The sequence below is a fragment of the Puntigrus tetrazona genome, chromosome 12 (assembly GCF_018831695.1).
Source record: "Puntigrus tetrazona isolate hp1 chromosome 12, ASM1883169v1, whole genome shotgun sequence".
NCBI classification, from domain to species: domain Eukaryota; kingdom Metazoa; phylum Chordata; class Actinopteri; order Cypriniformes; family Cyprinidae; genus Puntigrus; species Puntigrus tetrazona.
Genome location: NC_056710.1, coordinates 11741664 through 11753400, shown reverse-complemented (window position 1 = coordinate 11753400; position 11737 = coordinate 11741664). Strand labels below are relative to the sequence as shown.

General features: G+C 38.9%; 1 protein-coding gene across 1 annotated transcript in view; it reads left to right on the top strand.

Moving 5' to 3' along the window:
* The first annotated feature begins 11439 nt into the window (after nucleotides 1–11439).
* The window catches only part of zeb1b (zinc finger E-box binding homeobox 1b), a 56173-nt gene continuing 55875 nt past the window's right edge, over nucleotides 11440–11737 (top strand). Inside the window, exon 1 of the mRNA XM_043253554.1 lies at nucleotides 11440–11577. Within this exon, the coding sequence (XP_043109489.1) occupies nucleotides 11520–11577 (58 nt within the window). The 5' untranslated portion in view covers nucleotides 11440–11519. The remainder of the gene's footprint in view (nucleotides 11578–11737) is intronic.

The window sequence follows — 11737 nt, the reverse complement described above, 5'->3', positions numbered from 1 at the left end:
CTCAAATCCTAAACGGTGAATATTACAAAGTGGAAGTGAGGGGTATTTATCTTAAACGCAATATAGGGAATCCGACGTCATACATTTTAATAAAAAATCGTGTAATTGTGTTGTAAAGCGTGATATTTAAGCAAAACACTATCTATATTTGCTTATAATCAAATTGCAAAGTTTCACATCCACCCCTTTTCAGAAAAATGGTACGGCTCAGTCAACACCGGTTTACTTCTGCGAATACAGCCAATCAGAGAGGACTAAAATGCCACTCTCCAATCAGATCACCGCCTACTTTATGACGAGCGAACAGTCGGAGTTTTTTTTTTTTTTTTTTTTTTTTTTTTTTTTTTTTTTTGGTCAGATTCAAGGAACTGCGGGAAATCTGTGGCAGACGACGTCGTCAGTTGAACAGGGATTATGTTGTAATCTTCTTCATGCATATAAAGAGATATTGCACCCAAACAATACCAGTGCATTAAGACTAGCACTATAGTTTTTCAGTAGTCATAGACAATGTCTATAAGCTATTTAATTAACGTTACTAGAATTATAATTAATTTAGAAACTAGGTAAAATGAGGCTGAGAGAGTGAAAGTGAAGTCATGCACAATTAAAGACTAGCTTTACAGGTAAACAAAAGACGAGCGGCGGATTTATCTGTCTCACTCATCAGCTCTAACTATGGTGTGTGGTAAACTATAGCTCGGTTTGTTCTGTATTTGCAGACACTGCACTGTGGTGTAGTGACTTGTCACTAAAAAACTTACTGTTCCACTTACTATGACATAGAATGTTCCTCAGCAAAATGTCCAAGCCTTATTTTTCTGCAGTGGGGTTCAAAATCTAAGATCATTTTAATTATTATTTTTCTTATATTTTGCTTTTAGAATCGTATTTTTTTTTTATCATTTAAAACTTGCATTGCAGTCATTTTAAGGAGAATCTTTACGCAGTCAGTTTGCATGCGTTGAATAATTTTATGCCATTATGTTTCTTATTAAAGCTAAACATTTTGACTCTAGCACCTTTAGACCCTGCTCCTGGAAATCGACTGTCCTGCAAAGTTTAGTTCTCAGTAAAGTTCCTGCAAAGTTTAGCTCTTGTCATTACCTTAAGGGGAACACATTACTACTTTGAGGACCCTGCCCCAGTGACAAGTTGTTATACGAATACCAATTTTGCTGTTTTTTTTTCCTGATAACGTATGCACAATGTTTAGATGAGAATTTCCACTTGTTTCAAGAGGAAATATATCTTTGGCTTTACTGGAACAGTGAAAGTGTAGAAAGCAAGCAATAGAAAAGGTAAAAGGGGAACAGAGTTTAGAAAAAACTTAAACTTGGATTACTCCAAAGCACTGCTAAATATCAAAGCACTTGCCACAAAGCTAGGACTCGGACTCAGGGTGTTTTAAATAAAAAATAAATATATATTTGAATAAATTATAAGTTGGAATTTAGACTCCAAAGTAACCATGAAAGTTAAAATTTTATTTGTCAAGAACCATTTAGATAATTGTATTTATATAGAAGTGGCTCACGGTCGCAGCCTTTTTTAAGCATAGTAGGAGGTTAGTTCACTTTTGTGAAAAACATGTGGCCTTGCAAAAAACATTTAGAGAAAGACCTCTTCAGCATCTTCAAATTAGTGTTTACTCAATGTTTTTATTAGGTGCCTTCGTATGTCTAGCAAACAGACACATAGCCCGCATATTTTTAATGAGCAATGGGAAATTTTGCCTTGTGCATTTTGAGTTGCACTGTATCGCTGCTAACTAAACAACCTTGAAGTGCTTGAACCTTAATGTAATTTCAGCAGTTGCCTTCGTCTTTCTCAACATCAGAGCGAGAGAATGTGAGTTCCATAGTTCAAGGCTTAGGCTGGACTATAAACATAGAGAGAATCAATGACACTCCTGCTGTTGTAAACAATGAAATGGACTCACCCGCCCTCATTCTACATCTCCTTAATAAATAGCAAAATGAAGCACTTGTCCATTCAAGCCGGAGGGCATCCGGATGGCAATAACTTGTGTTTACAAAAAGAAAAATCGTCAGTAAGAATCAGATAAAAAGAAAAGGCTCTATTAAGTTAGTTTGTTTACGGTCTCTCTCTTTCCCTCCTCCCTCGCTGGTCTCAGGCATATTTGTAATGGTTTATGGATGTCTGTTCTGTAACAGGAGCCATTTGAATGTTTTTGTCTGTGAAATCTGTCATGGTCATTAGAAAGGCAGAGAAAAGGTGAGTCAGTGAATTGCTCCACTGGGGCTAGCAAGTGTGATGACCTGGCTGTTCATCAGCCGTCGAGCATAAAACCGAAAGCTTACGGGATCCTTTTTCACTCGGGTTGATTTCAAGGAAACTTGTGTTTTGGCTTCTTCTGAAAAGCTCTAAATGCCACATTGAAAGTGGTAGTGGAGAGCTTCCTCAAATAGTTATTTCGCAGCCTCCGACTTTGCCCTCTGCCACAGCAGAAGTACACCTGACATAGCTTTTCAGTTATGTATCATCAACCAGGTTCTTTTCTTTTTCAGTTTTGTCTTTTGACGTTTATCCTTAGCACCCACAAAGTTGACACTATCCGTGACACGGGCTACTCGAATGCATGTAGTGAGTGTCTTTTCATTTTTTTGGCATCCTTTGCTTCGTTTCTTTTCTGTCTCTGTGTACGTTGCAAGTTATTATGGGTTGAGAGGCTGAATCTGTGTCTTGTTGCAGCTTTCATATCCGCTAGACCCGTATGCCTTGCCATTTTTGAGAGCAGATGTGTGCATGGTATTGCTTGAACAGAGGCTCCGCTTCTTCTTGCTGCTGTAAAAATATTATTCTCAGTAGACCTTTTCTTGTAATTCTACCTGTTCGCTTCCACCTCTGTTTCACATCATCCCCTGATGCTAACCTTTGGTCAGCACTGAGTAATGAGTAGCCCATGTGTCTTGTTTACTGTTCATCTCTGTATCTTATAAATAATATATAATAATTCACCTACCAACAGTGTACATAGCAATTTTTGGTCAGTGTAAAAGAAGTAAGGTATATGTGAGAGCTTTTTCTTCTTCCTCAAAAGTGCGTGTGGTAATTTTTGTGGTTTTATAACGATTATAGATATAGTAGTCACTTTAGATTAATACTGACACCTGTAGGTGTGGATGTTCTATTAAACAAATGTTAATTATCAAAGAACACTTTTGTTGTTCTCAAGAGAGTAAATCTGGGGTTTCTATCATGACTAATCTGAACGCCTCTGATTGGCTATTGCATCCATAAACGCGCAACACTGTAAAAACTTGGGGAACATGATGGAACAAATAAGCCCTAACATTAATTAGATTCAATGGCATTAATAGTCTGTTAATAATAATCAGCCACAGGCAATATCCCTGACTATCGTCAATGCACCATACTATCATCTATCGGCACAACCCTAATTTGCAGTCAGCCATAATTAATTTTTTGATATTCGTGATTTTATGTTTACGTGACATTCAACAGCTCATTTGCCCATGACCAACAAGATGAGCGGGCCTTAAAAAAACTAAAAATGAAAAATGCAAGTCTTCTTTTTCATTTTTTTTTTTTGTGTGTGTTTGTAATGAGGAAAAAAATACATAGAGTGCACCTTTAAAAACCTGTGATACTGAAAAGAAATAAGCATCATGCTAATTCGCCAAATCTATCCACAAAATAGCAGGAATTCTGAATTACTAAATGCCTGCATACTAAACATGGAAATCTCTAACCGCTAATGAGAAGGGGAGAGACACCAGCGGAAAACAAAACTTAGGAAAGTAATGAGGATGTCCAAATGCCTTCTGTGGAAAAAAGTTCCTTCACAGAAAGCACCTGGATAATGATCGTTTTTCATTTTTTCTGTTGGTTTTTCTTTTTACTTCACCTTTTCTCTCAGGTGTGTTCACATCTGCACCTAAATGTGAAGAATTCTTTGATACGCAGAGCCTGAAGTGTGTGTATGTGTGAGTGTGGGAAGCACATGATTCTTCCTCTCAGACATGCCAGCAAAATAAGCAGAAGAAAGATCTCGGTGTTCCAACACACACAAAATAAATTTTAGCTGTGGTTGTGAGGTGAATTTTTGACGGAACATTTGGAATGGATCTCCAGTAATCTGCGTGACAGACTTAGCTCACCCGTACAACCTGGATGATCCAGAAAAAATCCTCATACACACACACAAACACGCACATTAGTGTGCTCCAGCTTCTTCCTAAGCATCCATTATTCCCATAAAAGATTCCTGGGCAGTCCGATGTTAGATTTTGAGTCACAAATATTTCACAATGGACTGAATATTTAAAAGTATGTGAAACAACATGTTTATACATTTTCAAGATTCGAAATACTGCCTTTAAATATTACAAAGATAATGGGATTGTGATTGATCATGGCACTCCTATAATCGTGAATATAAATTGCATCAATTTTCAATGCATATAATACTTTTTGATAAGATTTCTATTATAGTTAAAAGAACATTTTGATTAAGCTGCTTCTCTGGATCTCTGTTTGTTTTGGGTGTGGCCAACTTATAACTGCAACCCTTTCCAGGGACACTCCGGAGAAGAGGAAGTGAGATCATAATGACCTTGTTCTTGGTAAGGGGGTGCGTATTGTGATTGACATCTCAATCTTGCCTTCAAAACATTCCATTGTTGGGCCCTTGAGTTTTCCTGGGATCTTGAATAGTTTTGTCGTCATGGCATTTGTGTTTGCGTTTTCCATGAGCAGCAATAACTTCAGCACAGCACTAGAGCTTATGAAACAAGTAAACACAGATTTTGTGGCTTTGGATTTTTCTGGATCATGTCACAAACAATCAACTCATTTTCTGGCCACGTAACTGTAAGACTTAGAAATCACTTCTGACTGAATTTTTTACACAGATGTTTCTGCCGCACTTGGATCAGGAAGGACAACTTTTTTTGTGTGTGTTTTATGTCCAAAGGTCTTAGTTCCATAAAAAATGTGTCTGCTAATACATGTCAAGAAGCTTTGGGGTTCCCAGTATACTTCAAAAAGTTGACAAAACTGCTTCTTCAGTATACTGATCAAAGATGTTGATGATGTAACTTGCACTCAAAAATATATACTACTTTTTTAATATAATGCAATGAATATTCCTCAACATAGGGTCACGTAAGTAAATTTTCAGCAAAACATAAAATGCTCATTGCCTGTTGTCAGTAGCAATATGAAGAACAGCTTACACAAAAGTCATTTTCAAACCAAGCAGTTATTGTTGGTTAACAAAGTAAATCTGCATGACTAACTTGAACCTGTTGTGCAATCTGCGTGGAGAAAGCTTTTGCCCTCACATGAAATTCCTGATTACATATATTTCAAATGACGGGATTTTGCCAAGACAAAAATGGCCAAACACTGATAAATGTGACCACAACTTAATACCACCACTAGAAGAAGCGCATAGTTATACCTCTTCTGTTAAAAATTAAAACGAAATTGACTGGTTATATTATAAAAGGCCTTTTAGTGCATACCACCACCCAAAACTTCCTGTTTCACGTTAACACAAAATAATGCTCATCAAGCCATTTCTTTGGCTCTTCAAATCAGTTTAGTTTCTGGAAAATGCCTGTTTGAGTTACCTTGATCCTTGATGGTCTGTCCCTAGTTTAACATTATTACATTTCTGTTTACTGTCATACCGTAATGGAAGACGGCTAATGCCTCGTGCTGAACGCATTCCAGGGGGTTGCTTGAGTTTCTAGTTTTTATCTCCATCCATTATGATCGTCACTTTTCTTTCTCTTTCTTTCTTAGTCTTTAATACAATCCTCCATTTGTTTTGTTTTTTTTACTTTTTCTCTGTTTCTCTAGTTGTACTTGCCACCTGTGTTTCTCTTTCATTCCTCTTGCTTTCTGTTCCTCTCCTCTCTCGCCACTTTAAATCGCCCATTTCTTCAATGTGTCCGTGTGTCAAATGAGCCTTACGCAAATAACTTTAAGCTGATTTTGCCTCCCTCTTTCTTTTTATGTATGTTTTCCTGTTTCTTTAGCAGTCCTTTGCATTTCCATTTCTCTTCCTTCCTTTTTCTCTCTCTTTCAATCCTTTACCCCCCATAACACACATGCACGCACCATCTTCTCCCTTCCCCCACACAGCTGGCGCCCTGAGCTGTTAGTCCAGATGGTTAGGAGGGGAGGCAGGGGCTTGTTCTCCACGTAGCCCCACAGCAGGCTCTCTGTCCTGGGCAGCTCTGAGTCGGCTCCCCCTTGGACCAACTGGAACCCCCCCCCCAATAGCACTGCCAGCATTAATCTCCTAAATGATCCCGCCAGGAGTAGGATCAATACTCATTTACAGAGACGCGGCCTGATCCCTTAATGTAGAGCAGTGAGGATAGCTTTCTACCCCCCCACTCATGTTGCTGTCTCTCATTCTATCTTGTCTCTTCCTTTCGCACTCGTTCTTCCTGTCTTCAACGGCCCATTCCTTCTCTTCCTCTTAAGCCCAATGAAAGGAAAAGGTAAATGGGATCGGAATAGGTAACAGGTGAAGAAATGGCTGTACAGTGGAAAAATGACCGGATAAATTGCTTGTAGTATGAGGTCAGTCGCTTTAATGAAAAATAAAACCTGCGTTGATGAAGTCACCACACCGCTCCTGTTAAACTGCCACCCTCAGTAGGATTGAAACCAGCAGCTCTTGGATTGTAGATATTGTTGGGTTTTAATTTTGTCCTGCTGGGTGGTCCCGTCACCAGTAACCCAGAATAGAGGCTACTGGCTTTCAGAGTGCTATTTTAATAGCATAGTGACTGAGCGCTATTATACCGTTTTAATATTTGCAGTAGCATTATTTTTACTCTTTGTTTTCCATCATTGCAAGAAAATATGACTTCATGTCGAAATAGCGGCATCCAAGGAAAATGGGAATAGACCGGACTTTCCACAGAATAAGGGCCCTGTCTTTTTCCAGTCGGTTAGCACCAGCAGAGAGAGAGCGCGTGTGTGGTTTTCAAAACGCCTCATCATTGATCTCTGATGAAGCCTGCCCTTCGCTGAAATGCTTTTCTTCTTTTTCTTTTTCCCTTAGCCAGGGAACGTCTGTTTTTTACCTTCACTCTGTCTCTGAGCTTGCCCGTCGGCCCGCCTGCTGGACCATAGTGGCACCTGGAGCCAACTCAGCTGGACAGCTGCTCTGGACGCTGGCACGCTGAGAGAATATAACTGGTGCCTGGTCAAAGACAAGCTAAACCATGAAATAATATTTTACAGTTTCGCTATTCCAAGTCCTAACCAAGTCAGCGCAATTTCAGAGACTTCTTTCGGGACAGGACCACGTACGAGCGAAATGCCCAGAGAAGGTTCAGAAGGATGATGTCCGTTTAATCCCACCAAAAGCCGCTTACCTCACTTCTTCCAAAAATTTTCTTTCTTCAACCCTACCTCAGCTTCCAGTTATTGCAATGGTTATGGCCAGTAGGGGAACATAGTTTAAACCCCTTCATTATGGACAGGCAAACCTGTCCACCCTTTTCCACATCGCTCTTTTCCATTATATGCACATGCAGCATGTGAATAAATATACATAGGAAGGCAGAGAGCCGAATGCTAACTCTCTTAACGAGATTCTATGGACATTAATGCTATTATTATCTGTTACTCTGTAAAGCCTCTGCACAGCCACAGAGCACTTTGTCCTGTTGAATAATTCACTGTCAGCAGCCATAGGCAGAGCGAACTGGCTTAATGATGAAGGGACAGGCACCTTACTCAGCTCTGTCTGTTGTCTGTTTGATGAAGTGAAAGAGGCCATGGGTTGGAGAGGGTTAGACAGATGACACGGAGGGTATTTGAGGCTTCTACCAGGGGCATTTCTAAATTAATGTTGGGTTTTTCTCTGCAAAGATTCCGCTATGTACTTAAGAGGATATTGCTTTCAACACAGAGCTTGTCTTCTCTCTAAACATTCAAAATGAAATTGCCCTGTCATTTGTCTCCTAACCATTGTTTCATTTCCCTTTCCACTTCCTGTTCTCATGACCATAGCTCACCTGTAGAGCGTTTGCAGATTTGATTAAACATAGTCGGCTCTGGAATGTTTAAGAAGGTCATAGTTCTTTTCGGACCTCATTTTCTGAGTTCGTTTTATGGAAATGCAGTTGAAATGCAAGATGAGAACACATAAGATGTTAAAAGGATAAGTCTGATAAATTCTCTTAATTCTGACAATTCTGCCATTGCACCCAACCTCATGTTGTTTCAAACCTGTTGGACATTACTTTTGCTGAGGAACACAAAAATATAGTGAATTGTTGAATAAATTGTGCATTTTCTCATTTTATTAATCTGAATCTAATTCAGTTGATCTACTTCTTTGAATCAGACTGTATCGACTGATCTGATTCATTAAATCTCAAATGAATCAGTTGATCTAATGTTATGTAATTGACTAAATATTCATTTATTTCAAATAATTATTTACTGATCTGATTAAGTCAAAATTAATCAGTTGATCTGATTATGAATCACAAATGAATCAACTATTATGATTAATTAGCTGTTTCTCTAATGAAAGGACGCATCCTTCTAAGGGTGCATATCTAGGCTTCATGAAGCTTAGTTGAAAGACTTTACAGTTTGAAGGATCATTAGTAGACAAACTTTGTGCCTTTCATTTGGCCTTTTTTTGAAACAATGAATCAGGTGTATTCTTCATTGTATTCAATCGCCCGCCAAAATTTCTTTGCACATATTCCAATTCACTAAAAAAAGAATTAGCTGAAAAACTTATCAACACTGAGCTTGTTCAGTTGTATTATGTTATTCAAAATAAGCTTTTAGAAATGTTAAGATGTTTTGGTTGGTTGTGATTAAATCACAATATTTAATGTAAAACCTCAGAAGGACTGGTCTAGGAATTAAATCACATCATTTTCATTTTCAGGTAGTACTTAAAAGCAACTCAAAAAAGGATTTATTGTTTAATTTTACAGTGATCACATTGAATATGTTTGTTACATATAGGCTTGCGCAAAATGCTTTTGATTTAGTTATAAGACTATATAGTGTTTTCACTCAATCAATGCGGACTGTACACTGCAGACCCATGCTAAGTACACCACACCCAGCTGAGGTCTGACAGAAACCTGATAGTCATCAGGTACAAGAATAGCGCTACCCGCCACTGCTGCAGCACTCGCTTTTGTGACCTGTAACAGAGAACGGTAGACCTTCAGATGGTACCATGTTGGTGCTTCGGCCCAATGTGTCCTTGTGTTCAAAGTCATATAAATGCACCAGCTCATGTTTTGGCTGCTGCATTCATAAGTATGTGTCTAGTTTTTCATTGGCTTGAATGGATAAAACGTCTGAAAATCTCTGGGATGCAATTATGCCTTACTAAAATCATTATATTAAACATTTTTCATGCATTTAACTTTTGTCTGGCCCTATGTTCCTTTCTAGTTGGTGTCCGTCTCTCTCTCTCTTTGTCTCTCTCTAGCTTTCTCTCACGCATTTTCTCCCTAGTCAGAGTCAGAGGAGTAAACATCTCTGGGGAACAGCGAGCTCTTTCTTTGGGTGGAGGACTGAATCATTGCAGTGAGGGTCCCATGATCCTCCCTGTGCCTTGGGACACACGCTGCATTCCTCCTTCCTACTCAGTCGCACACATGTACACTCAAACATATTTCCTTCTAACTTTAAATTAATATGAATATACAGACCCTTCTACTAAAACACATATATACGTTTGTGCCAGTAAACATTAGGCAAATAGCGTTAGACCTAATGTCACAGTTATTTAGTAAACTGACAATTTTTTTTGCCAACCTGAAGAACTGTGAAGTGCATTAGCTATGCTTATTTCGCTAAAGTGTTTATTCCGTTACGATTAGACGTGCACTCTTTAGTGATAGACAATTTTATTTTCGAATAAAACAAAAACGCAGCGACATCAGCCACTGATAACATCAGTCATGTGACATGACGATTAATAATTAAAAAATGAATGGCACTGCTTTGAAGTTCCAAGCATGTTCCTTTGAATTCAATATGGACTAAATAAAAACAGTTATATATAATTCAAAACTTATGGGGAAAAACTGACTTCCATATAAAAGATTTAAACGATCTTGTCAGATACAGCCTTTTTGGAAATTTTTGGAAATTCTGTCTGAAGTTCGTTATAAGTATAGCATATAACAAATAAGAGATTGGGGAACAGGAAAACTGTCACAAGGACTGTAAATCAGTACTGAAGTTCTGAGTCAAAGGTTGAGTTACAAAACCCAGTTCAATAGCAACTTAAATAATATTATATTTTATCTCCTCATTATATGTGTGCAACAGATATTTGTAAAAATGATGCAGAAGTACAACGGCTTTATGGTTATTATGAAAGACAATGTTTTTTCCCCTTGTGTCAGGTTGAGGCTCTTTAGTGGCAGGAATCAACCGTGACAACTTACCCCTTATAGGATACCCAGTACTGCAACATATTGTCACAAAATAGGAAAACAATAGTAATGTTAAACACTTTTCTGTTTAAAGCAACCAACTGTATTTATTTATTATATAAAGTATAAGTATTTTTTTCCTTTTCTTTCCTATGGCTATTGCTGTTCGGGGTCAAATAATTAAATTATATTAAATAGGGTTATACTTTAGGCTATTTTAAGGTGTCCTTGTTACAGTGTTATTACAGTTCTGAGTAATATTTAAGTTGTAATTAATATGAATAAACTACATGTACTTACTACATGGGTAGGGTTATTATTAGGGTTTGCTTTAGGGTTACTTTCATGTAATTGCCCATTATTTATTGTTACAATAGTAAGCACATTTAACTTGTGTAACAAAGACACCTTAAAATAAAGTGTCTCAGTTTATGGCCACACATTTATTGATTTTAATAAAACTACCTCTTATAAATGTTCATAAGATTCGAAAGGCGACAGCTAGCCAGTGCCCCTTCTATAAAAAGTTACTGTTTACTTCTTGCTGCGACTGGTTTATGACAAGCAGTTTTCTGCCTCGTCATGAGTGAGAAAAAGTTGCAGCAAAAGATAGCGTATGCGTGCGCCATAAACAGGTGCACGCGACAAACTTTCCCCGCCCCCATCAATCCTAACTGTAAAAAAACAAACAAAAAAAAAACACATTGCTCTCGATTCAGGTTAAATGTTTACCGTTGCGCTTTTCCGCGTGATGGGCTCGGAAGTGTTTGTTTTGTCCAGACACTCGCGTTTCTTTTGAACTGTCAATCAAAATAGCGTTTCCTCTCCCTGTACATGCACAGGTTGATCGGCGAGCGTTTCTGAGCGCCGCAGGGAGCGCGTGGTGCGAGGGGCGGGAGTTGGCCGGAGACGGGGGTCTGAGCGCCAGAGAGAGAGGTATAGGAGCCAGAAGGTAATGTCGTAAAGCCGAGTGTCGTAAACCAGGTGCAGGGAGGGGAGGTGGAGTAGAAGGGAGGGAGGGGAGGTGTGGGGGCGAGAGGAGGTGACTCTCCAGCAGCATTTAGACACAGCGAAAGGATCATGGCGGATGGCCCCAGGTGTAAGCGCAGAAAGCAGGCGAACCCGAGGAGGACAAACGGTGAGTAAAAACCCTTCGCTTTGCTTGGCGACGGCTGTTTTCATTCAACTCTGGACTCCGGGACGTTGGCAGAACTTCTCGAGCCCCACAAAGTGCTGGAAAGTAGCGCCGTGTTATAGCCCCTATCTAGTGTACCGTTATACCTGCCGCGCTCGCGACT